Here is a 25,967-nt window from a genome sequence, read left to right as displayed (position 1 = left end):
AATAATTCTGCAAGCTTCTTAGAGTTTGAAGAAAATCTCTGTTATTATAATTTTACAGTATAAATAATAACTGTACTACAGTACTTTGGCAGGAATTCTGGCTATCATAGTACATTTCTGAGAAGGCCTACTAACGGTCATTGTTAGGAACAGTGGCTGATCATCCCGCCTGCAGAGCCGAGCGCTACTTGCAACTATCGCGATACTTGCAGCGGTCGCTGAACTGTGTGCGGTGGGAGGGGGAAAAAATGGCCGCTCGCGAAGCGACACTCGAAATGATGAGCAACAACAACACAAACACAACCCCTTCAAAATGTGACAGCTGACCCGAACCGACACCAGCACACACACCGGCTTCCGAACGGATGGGTATCGCGGCCGGTGACGGGGGAGGTCAGGAACGACAGCGTTTGTTTTTAAGTTGTAATTTGAGGGAAATAGGTGAGTTAGCTAGCCTGCTAACGTTAGCCGCACGCTAAACTAGAGCTGAACGAACCAGAACCAGTACAAGATCCACGAAAACAGACCCCAGCAGCCGCACTATCACTGCTAGGATGAGCGGACCGGGTCAGGACAGCGAGCCAGAGGCCAAAGTGCTTCATATTAAACGGCTGTACAGGTAAGAGCGTTGACAGCAGGCCGGTTCTGTCAGGAAATCTCAGTAATTCTTTATGTATTTGATGTTTTTTGGGCTCAGAAGTGTTTGAAAATATATTGATAATGCTAAACTGCTAAATGAGACAATTGACACTTGAATACAGAGGCCGTATAGTCATTCTCAGCCCATTATGTCTCATCTGGAAATCTTATATTATTTGGCATGTGTGGCATGAAATTATAGCTATTAAATCTAAATTTACTTTATGATCTATGTCCACAGATACTCTTTTTATTTCCTATAAAATAACAGATATGGGTAATTAAAATGATAGGCCTGAATTATATGAGAATTGAAGATAGAATACTTATAGCATCTGAACTATGCAATGATTGTTAACCCTGTAAAGCCCTTTTTTAAATGGAACAGTTTATTGCAGGTTTTATTTTTTAAATGGCCAAAGATGAAATTCTGAAAGCTTTTTATGTAAATGCATGACTATTTTATTTTTTTATAACAGACTCCTTATAAAAATGCATGTAAAATCTGTCTTGTCACTCTATATCTCCCAATAAAACCTCTTAGAAAGATGATCATATATGATAAAGTAGGCTTTTTATGGTTAGGAGCAGCTGAAATTAATCTTTAAGCTCTAGTTCAAATGCCCGTGTTTACACCTTAACCATAATAAATCAAAAACATAGCTCTGATGTTAAGTTACATTCACAATATGTTTAGTGAACTTTTTTTTTTCTAATACATTTTTATTGTCAAAAAGATTGTTTGTAAAGCAACAGTTAAGCTCAGGTGGGTTTTTACATTCGGAAGATTCAATGTTTTGGTCCCATGGCGATAAAATATACTTTTTATCTTTAGTAAGTAAACAATTTAGGTTTTTAATTTGCTATAATGCGTCTTTGTGAAAGAAAAAACACGTGGGAAATTATTCCATATAATGCAAACCATTACTGATTTGTTTGAATTTCAACCCCATAGATTTAACTAAATCATAAATCAATAATTGTGATTTTTTTATAATTATTATTATTGTGAAAGTGTTGAATGGGATTTATTATATTGTGAGTTTGTGGTGTATATAACAGTGTTCATCATTTCTGGTCTGTTTTCATGAAGGGCTGTGGTGGAAACGGTGCACAAGTTGGATATTATAATCAGCGGCAAGTCGTCGTATAGGGAGGTCTTCAAACCTGAGAATATCAGCTTGAGGAACAAGTAAGCACAAGTTCACTCTCTCTGCAACCCAACCAGGCACAGTGCAGTATAATCGGTCAGATAAGGTTGTGTTTACATGGAAGAGAGCTTTTATTGCTTGTCACCTGGTTAGGATGCAGTTACATTAGCTCTTAATAACTCATCAACATTCCCATATACTTACTTTACTGGGCTTTTTTGTTATATATATATTATTTTATATATATGTTTTTTTATAATCAGATTGCGGGAACTTTGTGTAAAGCTGATGTTCCTGCATCCTGTGGACTATGGACGCAAGGCAGAAGAGCTTCTTTGGAGGAAAGTCTACTATGAGGTCATTCAGGTCATCAAGACCAATAAGAAGGTACTGTCACGTAACACTGCACATGTCTCATTATTTAAAAGTAGTTTTTTTTGCTGTTGTATTGGCCATCAGGCTGAAATCCTGACTGTGTTTGCAGCATATTCACAGCCGCAGTGCTCTGGAGTGTGCCTACAGGACTCATCTGATCGCTGGGGTGGGCTTTTTTCAACACCTGCTGCTCTATATCCAGTCACACTATCAGCTGGAGTTACAGGACTGCATCGACTGGACACACGTCACCGACCCACTCATCGGTGAGACATGTTTCCAGACGCATATTAAAGGCAGCGTTCTCACAGTCATGGAAAACTGGGGAATATCAAGGAATTACAAATGTAAAATAAGTCTAAAATATATTTAAATATAATAATACTAATAATAATATTAAAATATATATATTAATTATAGTTACTATATTAGTGATATTTAAAAAAACAATAATATTATAATAAATATTTCTATAGTAAATGTGATTTCTCTCTCTCTCTCTCTCTCTCTCTCTCTCTCTCTTAACTTCGTACTTTTATTTATTTGGCTAGTAATTGCTCTTTGTGAGTGTTATCTTTATGAAGTAATAACAAAAAAAGTTGTGGAAATTTACTGGTCAGGAGTTTTGGGAACCCAAAGTCATCATTTATTAGCCCTCATGTTGTAAATATGTCTACCACAATATAAACAATATATTAAAGTTTTCCCCAATTATGGAGAACTTGAAAATTTCAGGGAAGTCAAACATTTTGATTTCCATGCATGGATATGTCCGGGAAAATAATTAGATTTTTAGTGAATGTACATTGTTCTAGTTATAGGGTTCCTACACAAATTGGAAAACTATGGAATTTGATTTGAGCAATATCCAAGTATGAATATGTATGGACATTTTTTTGTGTTTCCAGACTATTGCCCTTATTAAGTTTTCTAAAATATAAAATTAAGAATTTCTAAAAAATAATCAAATAAGCAGAGTGTTTTTATGGCATGATCGTACATTTTCATTACTCAAAACTGTTTGTCTTTACCATAAGTGAGTCTTTTTTTGACTTCATTAAACAAATGTATGTGTGCCATTCAAACCAGCAATAGATAAAGGAGCAAACGATCATCTCAGACTGCTTTGCTGTTTGGTGATCGTGCAACATCTAACCACATTTACAGTATCAAACTGATGTGTCAAGAGGTGAATATATATAAAGGTTATAAAGCGTTTTAGGTTTCTTCTCATCATATAAGTGCATGTTATCACTTCAAGATGACCAGTTAAAAAAGTATTTACAGATGACTGTACTATATGGCATATATAATGCTGAAAATAATATATGCTGTATGAATCATTTGTTCAATATGATCTAAAAAAATCTACTGAGAGGTTTGGAAATTTGAGCCTGGAAAAGTATGGAATTTTGAATATCTGACTGTAGTTATCAGCTTTAAAATATATAATTGGCTGGAAATTGAAAATTCCCATAAATGAAAATTCTGTCATCATTTACTCACCCTCATGTTGTTCCAAACCTGTATGAATTTCTTTGTTCTGTTGAACACAAAGGAAGATATTTTGAAGAATGCGGGAAACTGAACAGTTCTGGGGCACCAATATTTTTTTTCCTACTATGAAAGTCAATGGTGCCCCAAAGCGGCCTGGTTACAAACTTTCTTCAAAATATCTTCCTGTGTTCAGGGGAACAAAGAAATTTATACAGGTTTGGAACAACTTGAGGGTGAGTAAATTATGACAGTATTTTAATTTTTGAGTGAACTATCCCTAAATGTCCTTTTGTTACTAAAATATTATTTAGTCATCACACTTGAAGTCATGGAAAAGTTCAGTGGTCAAAAAGTTTGGGAATACTGTGTAGCAAAATCTATTGTATCTCACATTATAGCCTGTCATACTACCCAGTGTTAGCGTTTGCTGAATGAACCTTTCTGTGCTCAATGACCACAGGTCGTAAGAAACCAGTCTCAGCCACCCCTAAAGAGATGGAGTGGGCCCAGATGGCTTGTCACAGATGTCTTGTGTACTTGGGAGATCTTGGTAAGTGTGTTCTCACTTGATATTTCTTCAAATCAGCCTTGGAAAGCTCTGTCTTGCAGTGCGATCTCATGTTCACGTTTGATGTTTATGAAGCGCGGTACCAAAACGAACTGGCGGGAGTGGAAGCAGAGCAGCTGGCGGAGCGCTTTTATCACCAGGCCCTGTCTGTCGCACCTCACGCCGGTGAGCGAGTCCTCTCACCAACACATTTTCCTGGCACAGGAGAGCATGCTTTTTATGATTTTCTCTGTTAAACAGTGAATTTTAATTCACATTAATGGTATTCATTGTTATTATTTCATTTCACATTATTGCATTGGGGAAATGCAATTGTTGTCTTTTACAGGCATGCCGTTTAATCAGTTGGGTACGCTTGCTGGAAGTAAATTTTATAATGTGGAGGCTACTTACTACTACTTGCGCTGGTAAGGCTTCTGAGAACCGAATCATGTTAATGCATATAAAGTAAAACATGACATTAAATGAAAATTGCAGCAACAGCACAGTAATAATAAAGAGGAATGTGAAGGACTGTTACATTCCTTTTAAATTGTAGTTTAATATGATTAGCGTTCCAAGAATCTGATAACCCTGCATGAACTTGACAAACTGGTTTTTCCCGTTGAACAGCATTCAGTCAGAGACGCCCTTCGATGGCGCTTATGGGAATTTAAAGCGTCTGTTTGACAAGGCTGCCAAGATGTACCACCAGGTGAAGAAACAAGAGATGAAGAAACTTTCACCATCACGCCAGAGGTGTGTTCCCTCTCTTTTGTATACATATAAAAGACAGGATGAAGGAATTTTTCTGAAAATGTGTCCATTGTGTTCAGTGTGTTCCTGTAACATAAATCAGTGGTTCTCAAACATTTTGACTTGCCTCCCATTGTTCAACACAATATTCAAAGGCCCCTCATATATGCTATAATATTTCTACCAGTGTTTCTGCTTTAATTATGACAAAGCTGCTTGTCTTCAAACTTTTTTCTTTTACCAGAAACTGGGAGTGTCAATATAGTAAATAAATTGACTACAATCATTTTTTTTTTGATTGTCGAAGTTTCAAGAACTGAGGCGAAAATGTATTTAAAATGTATTAAGGATCTTACCAAGATTGGTGTGTAAAGTATAAAAATAGCATGTTTAAGACTGAAATAATGTACAAAACAAATCTAAATGAATTGCTGATTTTAAGTCGTTCTGTAGGCCCCCTTGGAAGTTTGGTTAGGCTCTGTTTGAGAACCATGGAGCGTGCACTGATGCACAGTAACACCGTGCATTATTTTAGTAAATAAATGAATGAATTAAGATTGAAAGTTTCTGTAAAACACCTCTGATCCATATCTAGAGGCCAGAATAGAGACTTGGGGGTGAGTTCAGTAAACAACCACCTAACAATGCTCTACAAAGCTCTCAGCAATGACCTGTGGCCTGTTGCGTGAAGCTAGCTGAACAAACCCTGAGTTTCAGAGTAGGCTTAGAGTTGACTAAACCATACAAATCCATCCTGGTTCAGCAGGCTCAGAATGCTCAGTATAAACATTCTCTGTCAACTCAGGTTTGATCCAGAGTTTGTGATTAACCTGAAAGTGTCACACGTACAGCCAATCACGTGGAACATGGGGAGTGTCAGTTTAATTCACTTCTCGCAAGAGAGCCGTGCAATTCACTTCTCTGCTGAAGATTAAGAGATATTTATGAAAAATGATCATGAATTTAAATGCATTTACATGGCTTTACATGAATAAACACTGCTGCTGCAGTAAAAATATGAGAAATGTCTGACTATATCAATGCAAGTGAATCAGCTGAATTTTAAATAATAATTAAATAGGTTCACAAAGAGCTCAAAAGAAAACAAGTTAGCTTAGTAATTTTAAAAGCATTATATATTAAAGCTTTTATTTACATATGTATATATGTATATTAATTTAAATGCAACGTTTAATATTAATTGTCAATTCATATAATAATTATTTGACTATATGAATTATAAATAATTATAATTCATATAATATAAAATATTAGTATTTATCAGTGGCAAAAGGGCAATTTTGTCAACAACAACAACAAAAAAATTCACTATGAACTGCTTTAATTTGAAGCAAGAGATACAGGGGGAGTGGCTTTAATGCATCAGATATGTGTCACTTTGCTCACAGCTGATTGGTCCAGTTTTGGCTTGCGATCTTTAACCCTCCGAAGCACATTAGCTGTGTAGCATAAGTTAGCATGGCAATGAACACCGCTAAAAACCAATCCACCTTCTTGAGCCAGAAAAACTTTTTTTCTTCAACAAATCTCAAACTTACCTGGGGTGCGTTTCCCGTACAATGTCGTAACTCACTGCTGAACTACCTTCGTATGATGCATCGGTGAAGAAATCAACAAGCTTGTCACGACTATTTCCCGAAACCATATTGTCGCAAATTTGTCTTTTGACCACATTGGTTAATGATGTCATGCAGGTGGTGGAGTAATAACTTATTTTAATGAATCCGTTTGAGAACAAACAAATGATATAAATGCATTAAAAAATGTTTTTTGCTATAAATTACGGACATTCGTTGGAACTATGGTTTCGGGAAACACCAATTTGTTGAACTTATGCCGAGCTGATTATCGTAATTGGCTAACGATGCTTTTGGGAAATGCACTCCTGGGCAACTGAACCTGGCTTCATGCAACAGGCCTCTGGAAAACACACAAAATGTTCTACGTAGCCTCATGGTGGAGACTAGAATTGGCAAGCAGCAGTCACATTAATTTGGTTATTCTCGCTTCAGGTCAAAAGACATCAAAAGACTGCTGGTGAGCTTCATGTATTTGCAGAGCCTGTTGCAGCCCAAGAACAGGTGAGAGCATCAACCCGTTTAATTATATAAAATCCCTATCCCTCCCCTGAAAGGTACAAGATTGAATTTGAGATCAAGTTTACTAATAACCTGTCACCTCTTCAGTCTGATGGAGACGGAGCTGACGTCACTGTGCCAGTCCGTGCTGGAAGACTTTAACCTGGTGCTGTTCTACCTGCCCCTTCCTGCTCACGGCAGCCAGTCAGCCAGCGAGGAGGAGGAAGAGCACGACTCGCTCTGTTCTGTGCTTCCTGACAGCCTCATATTCAAGATGGTGGTGACTTGCCTTATGGTGGTGCACAGCCTGAAGAGAGGGGGTAAGTTGGGACTGAAAGGATTGATCATGATGTTCAACATCTGCTGCTCATTTTACGCCATGTCATTTTGTCATTAATTTGCATTCAATAAGCAGACAGATACTGCTTCACCAACCTAAAAATAGTGCTGGCTTCAAACTATTTATTTTTATTCAGTGAAATGGCAGATGTGTGTTGCTTCAGGCCTATTCTGATACATCATGCAAAAAGCACAATTTCCTGGTATTACTGCAGCTTTATCAGATACAACTTTGTAAAAAGCCATCATAACTTTTTGCCCAAACCAGTCACCACATGCCATGAGATATTTTTTTTCCCTGTTGTGAACTGTCATGTCTGCATATTTATATTTTTACATAGGTGCTATTTATATACTTTTATAATATTTATTAATATTTTGAGTTCGATTTTAGTTTTTATATTTTCGGTTTTATATAATATATAACATTTCAGGTTTCTTTGGTCATGAAAAATGATCAGAGAATTGTGATTTCCATCCATCCATCCAAACTCTGTTGATTTAATGGCTGTTAGGGCACCGTTGAAAGCATTAAAACCACAGTTGTTATTTAAATTTTCTCGCAAATGAAGTACAAACTCATCTGTCAACTCTAATTCAATTCTAGCTTCAAAGCAGTACAGCGCCTCCATCGCTTTCACATTGGCTCTGTTCTCCCATTTGGTCAATCATGTCAACATTCGACTGCAAGCTGAACTGGAGGAGGGAGAGAGTGACGTCCCACCCCTGCGCACTGATAACACTGGTATGGGTACTTCTTTGCTTCTATGTGTCTTTCGGATTGTAAGGTTCTTATGGGTACTTTCGTAATCTGCCAGAAGAAAATATGCGGTGCTGCCTTAGATTTTAGTGAGAAGTAGGTATCTTAGAAAGCACCATAATGTTGGCATCTATTTTTTGTAATAAAGCACCTATGATGCCTTAAAATGCTGTCTAGTTAGGCAGCTCTCTAGGATTTGGAAAAGCTTTTGTCTTTGTTTTCCTGCTATGTGATTGTTCAAACTTAAAACTAACCTTCCCAATGTGATGCATTTGTTCGTAGATGACGCTGAAGCCAGAGATCACAGTGGTGCTGCTCTCTCAGAGGAGAAGACCCTTCAGAACGGCTCCCTGGAAGAGGAGGATGACGAAGAGGAGGACAAGGAGAATGAGGAAGATGTGACTAAGGGGAACGGAAGTACAGTGGGGATCAAGAAAAGCCTGGAGAAGAAGAGATCAGCTGAGGAGAAGCAAAAACAGAAGCGGAAGTTCTCACGACTCTCCATGCTTCGCCGCAGACGCTGCGCTCACAAGGAGGACGAGAGCGACCTGAGCGAGGGATTTGAGAGTGATGAAGAAGAGGACGAGGAAGGCGGCGGTCCGGTCGACGGTCTGGGAGCCACTAGGGTCCAGATAAACTCTTTAGGAAGGGAAGGGCGGAAGGGACCACTGGCAGAGGATGGCAGCTTCGAAAGTGGTTCAGAGGAGGAGGAGGGCGGCACTGCTTTTGACGTCGAGACGGATTCCGACATGAACAGTCAGGAATCTCGTTCGGACCTGGAAGACATGGAGGATGCAGAGAATGCGCCACAACAACCGCAACAAGAGGAAAACGAGCAGCCGCAACCATCTAGAGAGGAAAACTCGACCCCTCCAGTAACCAACGGCCCTTTAGTGTCTAATGATGCCAGCATCAGCAGTAACCTGCAGGCCATGTCCTCTCAGCTCTTTCAGGCGAAACGCTGCTTCCGGCTCGCCCCCACCTTCAGCAATGTTCTGCTCCGCCCTGCCGCTGCCACTAACCCCACCCCAGACTCAAACCCCGCCCCAAAACAAGAAGCCACACCTCCTACTGGAGAAACACTGAAGCACATGAGTCCAGAGATCGCTAATGGAACCAACGAAAAAGGTATATTGCATACAGAGAAGTCATTTTAGTTTTCTGCAATTAATTTAACTTTTAACCTTTTTATATACATTACACTTTTGAGCTTGAGCAGATTTAGTCCATACTCATAAAAACTAAGATTATTTGATTTGTTGTTTACAGATCCTGACTCTGATTCTGAGGGCAGTGTTCACAGCAACCAGTCGCTTCCCAGTGAGAAAACCCTTTCTGAGCGACTGGAGATTCTGACCAATCAGGGTCTCATCCAGGTGGTGAAGGTCTTTTTGGATTGGCTGAGGACGAACACTGATATCATCCTCATGTGCGCCCAGGTACATGTGAAAACCGCACAATCGGTTTTTTGTTGGTGTTGTTGCTTCGCTACACTTTTGTATACATGTTGGTCTTTTTTCTCAAACAGAGTTCTCAGAGCTTGTGGAACAGACTCTCAGTGCTGCTTAATCTGCTTCCTGAGGGCAGCAAGATATTAGAAACTGGTGAGAGAAGTCATTATTATTATAATTTTTTGTATTAAAGTAAACATATCCTTTAATTTCCCTCATAATGCAATCTTTTTCTCTCGTTCTGATGCAGATTTAGGTCTGAATAAGGATGTAACAGAACTCCTGAATGAGTGTGAGCAGCCTGGTTTGGTCCAGACACTGCTGTTGCCCGAGGATCTGGCCCTCCGCCACCTTCCTGCCCTCAGCGTAGCCCATCGACGCCTGGACTTCACTAACCAGAGACCCCCACTTACCCCTCTGGATGAGGTAACATCACACTTACCTCTTTATTTGGAATTATTTTTACAATTTGTTTGCGTCGTCAATTGCATTCTTCATATATTCAAATGATATTTCATATAGGATATAAACTTTTCCTTGTGTTCATTTAGTAAAACTGTGGAAAACTGGTTTTACCAGGTTACCAATGCTACCAGGTTCCTGTTTTTTTTTTTTTTTTTTTTATCTTAAAGAAGCCTAGTACTTAATTTTAAGACTTTAAATTGTGCAAATAAATGCAGCCTTGGTGAGCATAAGAGACTTATTTAGCAAACACATTTCTGACCCCAAACTTTTGAACAGTAGTGTATATTGTTACAAAATATTTTAAATAAATGCTGTTCTTTTTTCAGCAGTATCACCGGTTATAGATAAAATATTAAGCAGCACAACTGTTTCCAACATTGTTAACAAATGTAATGATTCCAAATGTGTTAGTAGTATATTTGAAAGCACCAAATAATTTATATATATATATATATATATATATATATATATATATATATATATATATATATATATATATACACACATATATAGGGATGAATTATTTAGTGCTTTCAAAAGTACTATTAAAACAGTTGGAATCATTACATTTCTTAGGATTCTCACTCATCCCTACTTGAGTTTCATAATGTATTGTTCAGGGAAAGTCAAGTAGCTGGTTCCAGCTAATTAGTGTGCAGAGGATTTCATTAAATTACATAAGTGCAATTATCATTCATGGTTTTTGCTTTTTCTCTTTATGTCTTGTTTTCTCTGTGCTGTCCAGTGTGTGGTGCGCGTGTGCTGCATTCGCAGCTTTGGTCACTTCCTCACAAGTCTCCAAGGCAACGTGTTGCACTTCAACCCAGAGGCGGGCATCTTCACCAGCATCAGCCAATCAGAGCAGGAGAATCTGATTCAGCAGGCCAAGGCCCAGTTCCGTATGGTAAAAGACATTATATTTAATTGTAATGGAAGAAAAAATAAGCCAAAGTATTAGTTTAGCAATAATAGATTTGCTTCAATTTGCACTAGAAACTATTTTCTCTTAAAACAGTAACTCAACTGACTTCTTTTGTGTATTCGGTGCATTGGCTCGTTTGGTCATTTCAGTAGCTGTAGCATTTAAATACATGCCAAAATAGTCATGGAAAGTGCCTCTAAATGATAGGGTCTACACAGACATGTCTGCGGTAAAGAAAACAAGGCTTTTTCATAAAACCTCACCACATTTGTGAGCTTTTGCTTGAGAGCCTTATGTTGCCAAGCAACCATGCAGCCCTTACGGGTAGAACAAATGATGCTTGAAGTGCCACCTTGCTGTGCCGGTGAAGAGGCGGCCCTTTCTGGTACAATTTCATTAAAACCTTCAGGGTCTGCGAATGAAAAGCATGTCATAGACTGCCAGGCATTCATGGAATAAGGCTATAGTCAACAGCGCAGGTCTCTCATAAGACGCCACTAAATCATGACCAATGCAGTCAGTGTGAACTCTCTGTCCCTGCTGTAAACCCAGCTCAGAGTTTGAGAGTCCTGCATTATTTTAAGAAGACTCTTTTGTTGGTTTTAGTTTGCAAGTTTTAATTCAATTCCAGTTTTATTTATTTGTCCCTTCAGTCATCTCTCTGTGTAAACAGCAAAGCATAAATATGAGATCTGTTATTTTCCGATTGGCAATATGCATCTGATATCTGACCTACATCTAAACACATCAGAATTTTTCGTCATTGTCACGTGTCAGTAGTGTTAATTTCATTAACGAAAATTATGACGATAAAATGTTCATCAACGACCTTTTTTTTTTTCATGACTAAGAAGAGACAATGACAAGAAGACACCAAGGTCATTAAACGATAACTGTGTATCTATAATAACATGCAATATCATTGACGAAAAAAGACAAGACTAAAATTTAGTTAAAAAGTAAACTACAAAAAAACTCTATTTATGTCGGGGGGAAAAATATTACAAACTGCTGTTCAAGCCTCTACTACGCGCTTTCATGCTTGCGGTTGCCAGATGTCACGAGCAGCCGTGGCTTGTCTGTATATTCATCCAAAACATAAGTTACATCATTAATAAATTTATATATGTGTTCAGCATTCTGCAACAAATATTTTTTTGATTTTCTAGACCACTTTAAGTCGCAAAGTGAGCAGGATATATTAAAATTTAACGCATGGCTTCGGCAGGGGTCTATTATTATATTAAGCGGGACTTCCCGTCTCAGAGCCCTCCCCAGCTCTACAGTGCTCCACAATTTTCCAGTGTAAATCTGTTGTGAAAAATGGAACTGCAGCTCAGATTTCAGACTGCCCCAATTATTTTCACGTTAGCTTGCGTAAAACCCCGCTCCAGACCAAGACGATAATAATCCGCTTCAGCTATGTGTGTATAAAGCCCCTTTCACATAAAGCGTTGATTCCATAGAATTGCTAGAGTGCCTTCTGTGTGAACGCAAACTCGTCCCAGGATCGATCCCAGGATGGGGACCTAATAACATTGCTGGTATCAGTCCCAGAACGCGCCCTGTGTGAACAAAAGGCAGGACCAATTCCGCAAGGGGTGTGTCGTAGTGATGACGCATGAGTCTTTGACCAGGGTTTTAAATGCAGATCAGCGTTCAGTTCACATTGCACATTAACAAAGAAGAAAGTTTGTGTTCTTCAAGAAACAAAAGTAGGACAAAAAAATGTCGCAAACATGCTTTAATGTTCAAAAAATATAATATTTTTCACATACTGTACATTATTGTTGCTATTCATGCCCAGTCTTTCTAAAACGCGTCGATTTCCACAAAGCCCCTCCTTCTGAAAAGCGTAGTGTTCTCTGATTGGCCCGCTGACCCAGTGCGTTGTGATTGGTCGAACACCTCATGCGTTTGTCGGAAATGTAACGCCCCCTTACCATTATCGCAAGCTTCAGCTTCCAAAGCGATTATAAATACAGTTAATAATGTTGTCAGTTTTATCATATCAGTTCGAGCCAGAGTCAGATTCTGAAAATGCAGATGACCAAACCAATCGTTCAGAACCTGACACTCGTATGTATTTACAGTACACAAGCCGCGGCTCAGCTGAACGTCACAAACACCACCAGTTTGAAAGTGCAGGCTGCTTCAGTTCTGCTTGAAAGGAACACTACATCCATGTTTGTTATCTTTTCACCAAAAGTTTTCCAATTAGAGTGGAGAACAGAGGATACTATGTTTGTGAACAAATCCATCTCTGCACGTTTGATCGGAAGAATGACAAACAATATGTGTTACTCTACACTGCACTTAACTTGAACAGTCAGCAAATAAAACTTTAACAAATTATAAAGCATACTTACAGGCTCTGATTGAGCAGCGCCAGATTACCCTAGCAAGTTTAGAATTGCCTTATTTTTTAGAAAATAGCCTTAGTGCACAGCCGGCCTTGTACTCTCCCAGGTTCAGGATGCAGTCCTCCGTAAAATGCGCTTCACACTCAAGAACATTTGGGTTGTACTGTCCTGGAACAGTGTTGTAAATAAATCTTAACCACTGATTCATAATTGCCTCCACTGTCGGAAGGCCGAATAAAGTGCTGCTTTTGCTTTCATATAGAGAAACACAGCATCTCCACAACATGGTGGCGACAACACTACTGACCACTGAAGTCACGCCTTTTTTCTTATGCGTACGTACGCATTTGGGTGGCATTATGCAGATATTACCACAGAGTGACGTAGGTCTGCGAGGGAGAACTCGATCTAGGTGTTTTAGCTAGGTCTGAATCTGCCTTCTCTTTTAAATAGAATAAATCTTTTTTATAGGAGACTTTGAGCTTTGTAACTTAGCAGATCTTATACGCGCACAAACACAATAAAGAAAAAGGAAGATATGTAAACGCAACATATGACCCCTTTAAGGCAAATCTATGCATGTGTCATGCATACTTTAAAGCCTGTCAATCAATATTACTCAATCAACCACCCTCCAGGCTGAATAACTCAACTTCTGCCAAAAGTGTTATGCGTGTGTTCAGCGATTAGAATATAAAGCTAATAAAAAATGTTTATCATAAACAAGCGCCAAGACCCTAATAAACTGCCCTACCTAAATTTATGGTCACGAGCCGCTACTGATCACGAGCTTAAATCCCCCAATCAGAACTTTCCTCTCTTAAAAGGATAGCCTACATTTTCTGTCAGGTGTTTTACTTAATCTTTGCAATCTGGCAAACCATGCATACGAGTTGACTTTTGTTGATTTGTGCTTATGTGAAAGAGTGCAATAATTCTGATGAAATTTAAAAATACATTACTTAAATGACAAAAAAATTTGAGATTATATTTTTCAGCAAAATAATCATAATTATCAATTTAACCATTATGCAGCACTACTTTTCACTGACTAAAATGGCCAGACATTTAGTCGACTAAAACTTGGCTAAAAAAAAAACATAAGGTTGACTAAATATGAAAAAAAATAAACTCAAAGGAACATTTGACACAGGACTAAGACTAAATAAAAAAAAAGCTGACGAAATTAACACTACGTGTCAGATAATCTTAGTTCCTCTCTGAAACCATCACATGACATTGAGGTAAGGTTAGTGGAATCATGGGAATTTGTAAACATGAATCATGAAGCCTTTTCAAAATTCAGTGTTTGAATCTGTAAAATGTCACAGATCCAAAGATGAACACGGAATATATGGAGGGTTTTAAAATGTTGTAGGATAGCAGCAGTAGTTTATCCATTCATTTTGGCCCATATTATTGGTCCTGCATTTTTCATAATAGATATTTCGGTCTGTAAGACATTTATGGTCACAGACAATAATATTGACTGTAAAAATTTCCCTTTTTAAGGATCAACCTCTGCTGTCAGTGTCAAGTGTTTTGAATGGTAGTGTACACAATAAACTAAAGACAAGAAATATTCATGGTATAACATAAATCTGAAGCAGGAGCATGACTAAACTTCATTGGCACAATAAGGGCATGTTATGCAAATAAATGTAATCTCCAAAGCCATCTTAAAATTGACAAAAGATCCAATGCTTGTAGTTTATATTTAATACTTATCTCTCTGTCCTTATATTTTCCCTCACTCTTACAATATTACCTTAGAGTTGAAATGTGTGAAACTTCAAGGTGCCCTTTTTGTATTTTACTTCCCAGTATTGTAAGGTTACATTTATCTGTGGTTTAACCATTAATCTCTTTAAGTGCACTTTAAAGTTATTCTTTAAAAAATAATAATAAAGAATCGTGCCCAAATCACCACTGTTTTTGAGTTTGTGTTTTCCTGTCTATTTACTGTATACTGCTCTTTAAGGGTAAAAATATATTTAGCTGCTTTTTCACATCTGAGTAATATTTTGAGGTTACACAGAGGTGATATTGACCTTGCCTCATCTCATCCACAGGCGGAGGAGGAAGCTCGCAGAAACCGGCTCATGAGAGATATGGCCCAGCTGCGCCTACAGGTCAGACCAGCTGTTGGGTTTATTTTTAACTTTCATTAATCCACGTCGTCTTCACAGCATTTATCCAAATGTACTCAATTAATTGAAGCAGTAATGAACCATTTCCTTGTCTCTCTCTCTCTCTGCAGTTGGAGGTCTCTCAGCTGGAGGGCAGTCTGCAGCAGCCCAAAGCCCAGTCCTCCATGTCTCCTTATCTGGTGCCAGATACCGCTGTTCTCTGCCAGCACCTGGGGCTGCTCAGACAGCTGGCTGCCAGCGGCTGCTTCATCATCATCATCCCTCGCACAGGTCAGTCCACGAGTCTCCTCCCATCTCCAAATGAGAGTTTCCAGATGTGGGAAATCTGGACATAGCCTGGAAATGTCACGGAAATGAATACATCTAATTACTCCGTTAACTAAAACGGTTAGAAATCATTTTCAGTCATTTTAATAAAGCTAAAATAAAATATTTATCCATCTTTTTCCTGAATGCAGAAGTCTCGCCCGACTCATGGCGTAAATATCCTTTACATTTCCGGTCTCTGGTGTTTCTAGTCCAATTAGTATATTTTCAGAGCTGATAATGTAACGTTAAAGCTGTTAAAATTGTTTCAAAAAGCACATGGCTCCATAGTGCCATCACTTTACAATGTTGCATTGACCATCTTTTGCCAGTGCCTCACCCGTCAAAGTTTAATAAGTGCGTAGATGACATGAAGCTGCCCGAAGTTAGCTACATTGAAAACAGATGGGTGCTCATATGCTTCATCCAGCTCCCGATCGGGTGAAGTTTAGGGGGGTTTGTCCTTAGAATTATAACAGTGCACATATTCTTTCTTCTGTTGAACACAAAAGAAGATATTTTGAAGAAAGTTTGACAGTTGATAGTAGCCTTTGACCTTTTCCTACTATGGAAGTCAATGGTTACCGTCAACTGTTTGGTTACCAACTTTCTTCAAAATATCTTCTTTTGTGTTCAGCAAAAGAAAGAAACTCATACAGATTTGGAACAACTTGAGGGTGAGTAAATGACAATTTTCGTTTTTTGGGTGAAACACCCTTTTAAATGCTGCATATTTTCTCTTTTCATTCTTTGGCATTAAATCCAAGGCACATGGCGCCGTATACGGACATTCTTTTCAGATTTGCTGGTGCTCAAAACACTTACCGTATTGTTCAGAATATAAGACAATGTTTTTTTTCTTAGAAATACATCTGAAAAAATGGGGTCGTCTTATATTCTTTGATACACCCGCAACAATAGGGAGCGCCAAATATGAGTAAAACTAGTGTTTCCCCCAGAACTGATAAATGCAGCGGAGTCATCAAACAACTCTCATTAAGCAGCCAAGAAATACGGTGTGTCAGAGTGTAATGTTAGAGGATGGCAAACCCAAAAAGACAGTCTTAAAAATGCCAACAAAAAGAGACTGGAGATCGCCAAAGAGCTGAACATACGCACCAGCGAGGACCTCATTTCTTATTTCGGCTACATACTGATGCACTTGCCTGTCAATATCTTTGAAGCGGCCACTTTAATGCAGCGTAATGGATTAGCGCTTGCCCTCCGACACTTTAAGGAGAAACTGCTGTCTTTTCATATCCCCTGGATCAGATGATTTACCAGTTTTTACAATAGGCCTACTTTAAATACAAAAATGAAAAATTTCAATATGAAAAAAATATTTTCAAATAAAGCATTTTCTAAAGCAATAAAGATTTGGTATTCAAAAAGGTACATCTTGAAAAGAAGGGTGCGTGTGTGTGTGTGCGTGTGTGTGTGGGGCGGTTGTCTTATGTTCAGGGTCGTCTTATATTCGGAACAATCCGGTACTTTCCAGGAATCTCTTCAGTTTATTGATGTTGTTGTGGCAGCCAACAATAGCACAGCTTAACCCTTCACTCATTTTTAGTAATGTTCAAAAAGTTTCTGTTTAATTCAGTCGCTTTTTTTTTAGCCTGGAGAGCGGAACAGGACAGCATATAAACAGAAGTTAGAATCCATCGTTTACTCAGGAAAAAAGATGATATTTTAAATATTTGATGAAAAACTAGAAATGATTTTCTAATTGGAAAAATTATGAAACTTTGTTGCTTTTAGAACTAACTAAAATAAGTTTGAAGTACTAAAAATACAAAAATCTGAAATATAAAAATATAAAGCTAATTCATGTTTATTAATACAAATTCTGTAACAGTATATATACATTGCTAAAATGACTGCACAAACTAGTCTGTAAACCATAGTGAAGCCTGAAATGGGCGAAACATTCTTTTTTAGTAATTCGAAGCGATTTATGAAATCATTCTGAATGATTCATTAGCATGTTAGTGTGACTCAAAATGATTTTAAACAATTCTTATTCAGCCTAGAAATGGAAAATGACATGTAAAAGGAGATTTATTGGTAAAAAAGAGTGGGAGCCTTAGCATCTGAATGGCAGCCTTCTGATTTTATGTGCAAATATTTTTAATTGCCTAACAGTTTTTACACTATTTTTTTTTTTTTTTTTCTATTATAGCCGCTTTCCGACCAAGTAGTTCTAGGAACTTAGTTCTAGGAACTGTCCACTTCTAAACAGTTCTAAGAACTACTCTCCCCCAAACTCGGTTTTGCTGTTTGCGTTCGCACTGGCCAAGTGGCCATAGGAACTGGTAGGCGGGCTAAGGGAGTGACGCAAGCACGGTGACTTTTATTTTGACGGCGCGACGGACCTTTATTTTGGCGGCGCTGAGAACGCCAGAGCAAACAATGCTCGCATTCGCTGTGTTTATTAGTTAGCGATCTGTCTAACAGTACTGTTTAATATCTTATTAGATAGAACTGTTATAGAAAGTAGACAGTATATGAAAAAAGGTTATTAGCTTACATAATCATGTTTGACTTGGTCCCCTCAAAGTTGCGTTGGATTTTCTCTTCAGCATTTAAGGTTTAGAGACCCATCTATCACTGTTTTCTATGTTTGTATAGTTAGTTTATGGAGTAAATATATAGGCTATAATCTGTGTGTTTACATTCTAGCTGTTTTAAAAATGGCGGGTGCTGGTGTTCTGCGTGCGTTCGGTCAATCAGCGTACACTAACGTCACGGGTAGTTCCTATTGAGAGTGAGGAGTCACGTGCCGACTTGGGTTGATTTGGGCGGGGTCTGAGCCTGTCGGCCATGATGGAAGGAGACGCTATCGGTTGCCAGGGGCAACGCCTTCAGAACTACACAGAAGCGCGACTAAACATTCCAGAGCTCTTTCATTTTTGCGCATTTATTAGGCTATTATTATTAGGCTATTTATTATTTCAGCGGGACACAGACTGATCTACGAATACGAAAAAGAAAAGGAAGAAAGTAAAGCAATGCAAAAAGATAAAGCGAAAGAAAAGGGACCTTACAGGAACAAGCTCACACCAAGCGCAAAACAGCGGTATTTAGAGAAGATAACATATAATTCGTCTTGTGTTGACCTAACGGGCGATCTTTGGTCTTGTGAATCTTGTTCCCTGGCCAAACTGAGGGCTAAGTGAAATTTCATAACTTTATATTTAGGCTATTTAACTTTACCGTTGTTGTAATATTAGACTAGAGCGCTGACTTTGTATGTTTGACTGAATCGTTTGCTTTATTTCTTATTGTATAGCTTCTTGTACTTTTTACTTATAGGCTACTTACTTTTATAATGGCTATTATTGATAAAACTGAAATTCAACAAAAAGAGACAGGGTTTAGTTTTTTTATTATTTATTTTTTTTATTACAGTGATGATCAGAGTACAAATGCACATTATATATTGCCTGAACCATATTAATAAGTTTAATATTTTTAAAATTTAAACGGAAAGAACAATTTAAATATAACAATTAAAAAAAAAAAAGTTTTGTTATAAATATGCTAACGTTACATGTAGTGAATATAATAAATATGCGTTGCCTGAACCACATTTGTGTAATGTTTAAGATTTCTTTAAATGAAAACGAAAAGAGGCAGTGTAGTGTTTTATAACATATTTCGTTTTATTGTTGCCTAAAATGTACATACAGAGTGAGATAACCGGAGTAGCAGAGCGAGCTGAGTGACGCGCGTCCTCGGGAGTCATTCTCCTGAGCTGCACTTGACATTGAAGTCCGAACTTTGCGTACTTGCTATTGAGAAATGCCTAATGTCGGCGCTTGGCTTCTTGTGACAAACACTGGAGCAGTTTTTACTTCCAGGCATGGTAAAACAGTGCGGAATTGCGAAAACCTCCTCTACTACCGAGTTAACAGCACACGTAAACAATGATGTTTTGCCGCTGGAATCCTGCCAACATGGCGGATCGAGGGGAGGGGCTCTATACCGTGACGACAACTCCTCACTCTCAATAGTGCTGGTTTAGACCCTACTCTGAAGTAGGACCTAAATTAGTTCCTACAAATGGAGTTCCTAGAACTAAAATCGTTCCTAGTTCCTGCGGTGCGAACACGCCGACATCCGGGTACTATAGCCAATAGTTCTAAGAACTGTGAAAAGGTTCCTCCGGTCGGAAAGCGGCTTATGACTACACTTTGAATGATTTAAGATCGAGACTTCTCCAGTTTGGCACCTCATATGTAATGTAAAGTAATCTTAAATGGGCATTTTGCACAGAAGTTGTTAACCGTCAGGAATGATCAGTCAATATATGTTTTTGCAAATTGCCTGACTGAGATTTCTGATCTCTTGCAGTGATTGATGGTCTGGATATGCTGAAGAAAGAGAACTCTGGAGCGAGAGATGGCATCCGGTTCCTTGAGACAGAGTTTCGGAAAGGGAACAGGTACATCTTGAGGATTGTAGCTCTGTTTGTTCCAGACTGCAGACCTGTAGAGCTCAGTCAATGCTGAGCATTTATTCTTACTTACTATGCAACAGGTACATCCGCTGTCAAAAAGAGTCGGGAAGAAGCTTTGAGAGGGACAAATTAAAACGACAGGACATAGAGGCCTGGTAAGCCCTGGCATCTTCACTTCTTGTTTCAGAGCAAAGTGATTTTAAATGCAGTCGTGAAGCCCTGTAGGGTTTTCTGCAGACAGCATCGCTGCATTGATTGTTCTGTTGGCAGGCACCTGTATAAGATGGTGGACAGCTGTCGTCAGCTGACGGGATCTCAGAGCAGTGGAGATGAAGACACCGCTGGCATGGTGACCATTTTAACAGGACACTCATTGGAGGAGCTGACTGAAAGATCAGCTCCCATGAAGGTCAGTTGTCCATTAGAAGACTCCAAATAGGCTTTTATAGTGTGGTATTGGTTGGCAGTTTAACCAAAACTTTATAACAGTATTAGATTGTAGTAGAGCTGCACGATTAATCATTTAAAGATCGCGAGCTCGATTCAAACACCCGTTTAGTGATATTATTCCTAAATGACAACATTTCGCCTGTGTCTATTAAACCTTTGACAAGTACGATCACACGAAACATATCAATCTGCTTTGGTGCTGCCGCTGAGCTAGAGAGAGCAGTTGTCATGTTTATATGCGAAAGAGCTTCACTAACAGTCCTTTCAACCACACAGTCTCATTATTTCTGTGATACAGTAATTCAAATAATCACAGAAGCACTGGGATAAAAGTTTATAGTTCAGATATAAACACTGATATCTTTGGTGGCGATTAAAATAGAGCAAATCACCTTTTGAAATGCTTCAAATGAAGATTGTATCATTTACATTGTCACACCAGTAGGTGACGACAAGCGACTGTTAAAAAATGTGTTTGTCGTCAAATCATTCATTCAAGGGATCCATTTAAAATGCTGAATCATCCGGTAATGAAACAAGTCTTTATAAGTCAGTCATTGAATCATTCATTCAAACCAGTTTTTTTAAGTTTTTTTTTTTTATTCAAATTAAATAAATATTTTTAATTAGACTGCAGTAATTTTGTCCGAATTTCTAGAATTTGACTTGTTGTATTCTTAGTAGAAACATCTTAGTATTCTCTAATCTCTTAAATGGAAACCTACGCTATTTCGTAGCATCACATCTTTTACTTAGTTACTCCCCAACACTGTCATGCCACCCAGACCGAGTAGAATCATCCAGATGTTTCTCTGTAAGAACCGTTGGGGTTATTGTCATAAGCCGCTTTCCGACCAAGTAGTTACAGGAACTTAGTTCTAGGAACTGTCCACTTCTAAACAGTTCTAAGAACTACTCTCCCCCAAACTCGGTTTTGCTGTTTGCGTTCGCACTGGCCAAGTGGCCATAGGAACTGGTAGGCGGGCTAAGGGAGTGACGCAAGCACAGTGACTTTTATTTTGACGGCGCGACGGACCTTTATTTTGGCGGTGCTGAGAACGCCAGAGCAAACAATGCTCGCATTCTCTGTGTTTATTAGTTAGCGATCTGTCTAACAGTACTGTTTAATATCTTATTAGATAGAACTGTTATAGAAAGTAGACAGTATATGAAAAAAAGGTTATTAGCCTATGCCGTGTGGTTGATGTCCAGTGTTGCTAGCTGGGCAGAAATACATAATCATGTTTGACTTGGTCCCCGACTCCCCTCAAAGTTGCGTTGGATTTTCTCTTCAGCATAAAGGTTTAGAGACCCATCTATCACCTTTTTCCATGTTTGTATAGTTAGTTTATGGAGTAAATATATAGGCTAAATCTGTGTGTTTCCATTCTAGCTGTTTTAAAAATGGCGGCTGCTGGTGTTCCGCGTGCGTTCGGTTATCAGCATACACTAACGTCACGGGTAGTTCCTATAGTGCTGGTTTAGACCCTACTCCGAAGTAGGACCTAAATTAGTTCCTCCAAATGGAGTTCCTAGAACTAAAATCGTTCCTAGTTCCTGCGGTGCGAACACGCCGACATCCGGGTACTTTAGCCAATAGTTCTAAGAACTGTGAAAAGGTTCCTCCGGTCGGAAAGCGGCTATAGTGTCCGTTTGTGTGATGCAATGGTGTGTTTACACAGTTTTTCCATTGATCCGGCTGTAGGTGTCTATCCAGGCGGTGGCAGCGGCGGGCATGGAGCTGAAGAACATCACCGAGTTCTACCGGCAGTGGAAAGAGATCGGCTGAGAGACGGCGTGGGACGCAAGGGGTCGGCTTGGCATTCAGCTGATCGCACACTCACTCCCCCTCTCTCTCAATCTCTCACTCTCTCTCTCTCCAACTTTATCTGTATCTGTGTCTCCAGGGGAAAAAATACTCAAAAGATGGAGGTTTGTAAGGAAGGGAGGGTGCAGGAAGTGTTCGGAGAAAAGAGAAGTCAGATGCACAGGGGCTTTAAACGAAAACGGCGCATCCTCGACCCCGACACAGGAGGATTAAAAGCTACAGGGTGAAATAACTGCGTTTAAGTGCCCCTGGTGCGCTATAACCAGGCATATCTGCCGATGAAATGAGTGTATATGTTTTGAGAGAGAACAAACATTCATGTGCATATATGTCAAAAACAAACCCATAAATTGAAATGTATAGAACAATGTTTTTGGATGACTTTTTATTTCCGTCTTTTCGCTACAGTCATGGGGGTTGCACTGCCACGTGGATGTGTGTTTTTGACTGGAGCGGTGAACACCGTCTAGCGTTTACCCGTGGTTCCTAGGGTCACGAAGGATTCAGGGTATAGGGTGTACACTTCTTTTTGATGATTTGTTCTTTCTAACGTGGCTTTCCCCACCAGTTTTTTTTTTTTTTTTTTTTTTGCGGTGTAACTTTGTGATTTAATGTATTGTGTTATCTGTGTATGAGCAGGAAGTCTGGCAAATGGTTGCTTTGATTTTATTTTTGTATGTCGTATTATTGCCTTTATATGCTGTGCTGAACACACAGGAATGAGGTTGGGTGTCGAGATGTTTCTTTCTGTTATGGCATAAAGAAACGGCTCAGAGTTACAAACATCTGATTCTCTGCTTACAGATGTGGAAGTGTTTCTGCTCGACTCTAAACATGAGATTACTACTCCGCAAATCTAGTCGCAGCCATTCGCCATCACATTCTCATAGTAATTGTCCCATATTGCACATCGCAAAGGAATCCAGTGTATGTGTGAGGCAGTGCATTAAACAATAAAAGATTTCATTTAAAAATGCTCTGTTTTGTCCCTGTCGTGCTTTTCAAATGCATCGTCGTTCAAATCTATAAAAAATAATTGAAATATTGTTACATTTTAAAATAACATATTTCTATTTAAATATATTTGAAAGGTACTCTAAGCGTTTTTTAGGCCAAAACATTTTTTCTCACGTACAGCAAACATCTCCTCACTATCCGCTAGATGCCTGTCCCCTGAACAAACTGTAAAAAAAACGCGGTCTCTGCCGACACCACAGGCTCCACAAACGGCAAGAAAAACAAACGGGTCTAACCCGCACCACGAAATGTAACAAACAGTTCCAGCCAATAACCGACAACGAAGATTTGGGGGTGGGGTTTGGGGGGTTAGTGCGCGGATGAGGAGGAGGGAGGGTCTAGCTAGCCTCCGTTTGGTTTGACAATACTTTAAACGTCAACAAGAAGTGACGTCACCCAACATCACTTAGAGCACTTTTAACGTGTCATTTATTCCAGAGACTCCATTTTTTTATTATCAGTTTTGATTAGAGTATTTTGATATTTTGCTGGAAAATTAGAGAATTCTTTTGTATTCTTAAAAAAATGAATGCTCAAAAATACAGCATTTCTTTGAAATATAATTATTTTGTAGCATAATTGTCTTTGTCACTTAATAAACATAATTAAAATATCTTACTGACCATGAAATTTTTAATCGTTGTGTATTATAGGAAATATATTTTGCATTTATTTTATTTGAATTATCTTCTGGCAATAAATGTTAAGTGAAAATTTCAATAAAAATAAAAACTGCTAGAATTTGTAATATGTTTGCAGGATGAATCCTGATTAATTAGTCCTAAACTAAGTGGGGGCTATAGCTATAGTTTGAGACAAAACGTTCATAATTATTGATACATTTTCAGTTCTCACTATAGATAGAAAAAAACAAATTATGTATCTAATGCTTTAAAATTTTAATTGGATGCTATATCCAATAAAATCAAGGGATTTCTATATTCATGGCAAGCAACAAACATGCTAGCCTGTTCCTTCTCTTTCCAGTATCTATTTGGTCTAAGTAGGTCTCCGTTCGATTATTTCCAGCGTCTCATGCCCTCATGCGCTGGGCCCTCTGCCGAGGACTCATTGTGGCATTATGGCCAGTTCTCTGGCAAAACACCAAGTGCCACACTGTCAAAGAATGGCTGGGCTCTGCCCCACTTAATAGGGAAGAATTATTTGCAGTCCAGTCCAATGACCAAATGTACCCTGGGGTTTCAGTGGAATGGAGGATGGGGAAATGATACCACAGCTGAAAACTAAACAGTGCTGTTCAAATCATCAGTGTTCAATGTTTAAATATTGACAAGTGCTGTTAGATTGCTGAGGCAGACCAGCCTAAAAATGTACATTTTTAAACTTACATCCTTCAAGAAATGGAGCGGTGCGTAATGGAGAGCAGCTTTAAGAAAGATCAAATATTGGGGGGACAATTTGGCCATTTCAAATTATTGGTGGGGACTTGTGCCCCTCAATGTCTATGGTGGTTACGGCCCTGCTATATATTAGGCTTAGAATGGCATATTATGAATTAGGCATATTATGAATGACTTAGAGATGGGCAATATGGCCAAAATCTTATATCACGGTTTATGTCCTTTAATATCACCCTAACTGTATGTATAGGTTTACCATACTCTTTATTCTGGACATGGCCGTATAACATCAGCCGGTCGGGATATCTAAAATGTCTTCTAAAAGGCACCATCGAGCGCAATATAACAGGCAATATGTTAATATAATAATTTCTTAATTCTGTGCTCTTCCTTAATTAAAAATAAATATTAATAAAAAAATTATATTGTATTTTTATTATAGGCCTATCCGTTTGTGATAATTCCAGGTTGCTATGTTCACTCAACTCACTCATTAAGACAGTCCTTGCCGCCACCTACTGGCTGTTTTAGTTTAATATTTAAACGTATTATTTCATTGTTTCCATCATTTCATATTTCTATATTCAAAATGTTGTATTAAAAACAATAATATCACATTATTTGTGCAATTAATTGCGGTGTAAATGCTATGTTCTAGACATGGTCACGGCCTTGCTACGTATGCGATTTCAGATGCAGCCAATCATTCTTATAAATCTTCACCAGTAGGTGGCAACACATTACACTTTTTAAAAACTTTTTAGCAAGTCATTTAATCGTTGACTCAACTGATTCGTTTTCACTTATTTAAAAAACACAGAACGAAACATCACTAATTATATACTTTTATTAATGTTTAGACACTAACTGAAAATAAGATCATATAAATGTTAAATGCCTGTTAAGAGTTGTTGTTTCCCAAATAAATAAATAAACGGGCTTTTAACGGAAGAATGTCACCTAATGAGAGAGATCCCCAAATAAAATTCTGTTTTAATGGAATTATTATTATTATTTAAATATTTTCATTAT

At 38.4% G+C, this 25,967-nt stretch overlaps 1 protein-coding gene across 1 annotated transcript; it reads left to right on the top strand.

The window, feature by feature from the left end:
• Window positions 1-224: 224 nt before the first annotated feature.
• Window positions 225-23,534, top strand: smg5 (SMG5 nonsense mediated mRNA decay factor). The gene is made up of 22 exons (XM_081389188.1): window positions 225-619; window positions 1,733-1,831; window positions 2,054-2,177; window positions 2,275-2,431; window positions 4,123-4,212; window positions 4,306-4,395; window positions 4,559-4,637; window positions 4,843-4,968; window positions 6,999-7,067; window positions 7,173-7,384; window positions 8,011-8,148; window positions 8,446-9,291; window positions 9,433-9,602; window positions 9,692-9,767; window positions 9,865-10,040; window positions 10,825-10,983; window positions 15,437-15,496; window positions 15,625-15,784; window positions 20,174-20,264; window positions 20,360-20,434; window positions 20,550-20,688; window positions 22,435-23,534. The coding sequence occupies exons 1-22, from the start codon at window positions 555-557 to the stop codon at window positions 22,516-22,518; spliced, it is 3,285 nt and encodes a 1,094-aa protein (XP_081245314.1). The 5' UTR covers window positions 225-554; the 3' UTR covers window positions 22,519-23,534.
• The last annotated feature ends 2,433 nt before the right edge of the window (window positions 23,535-25,967 follow it).

The sequence above is a fragment of the Scardinius erythrophthalmus genome (assembly GCF_964197995.2).
Source record: "Scardinius erythrophthalmus genome assembly, chromosome: 16".
Classification (NCBI taxonomy): Eukaryota; Metazoa; Chordata; class Actinopteri; order Cypriniformes; family Leuciscidae; genus Scardinius; species Scardinius erythrophthalmus.
The sequence above is the reverse complement of the archived record's forward strand: the minus strand, read 5'-3'. Positions and strand labels throughout refer to the sequence as shown.

Bases quoted from the DNA above. Each gene is read 5' to 3' on its own strand.
- smg5 (XM_081389188.1), top strand. From the start codon at position 555: ATGAGCGGACCGGGTCAGGACAGCGAGCCAGAGGCCAAAGTGCTTCAT. The intron at 8,149-8,445 runs GTATGGGTACTT...ATTTGTTCGTAG, and splicing joins CCTGCGCACTGATAACACTG to ATGACGCTGAAGCCAGAGAT. The intron at 10,984-15,436 runs GTAAAAGACATT...TCTCATCCACAG, and splicing joins CCAAGGCCCAGTTCCGTATG to GCGGAGGAGGAAGCTCGCAG.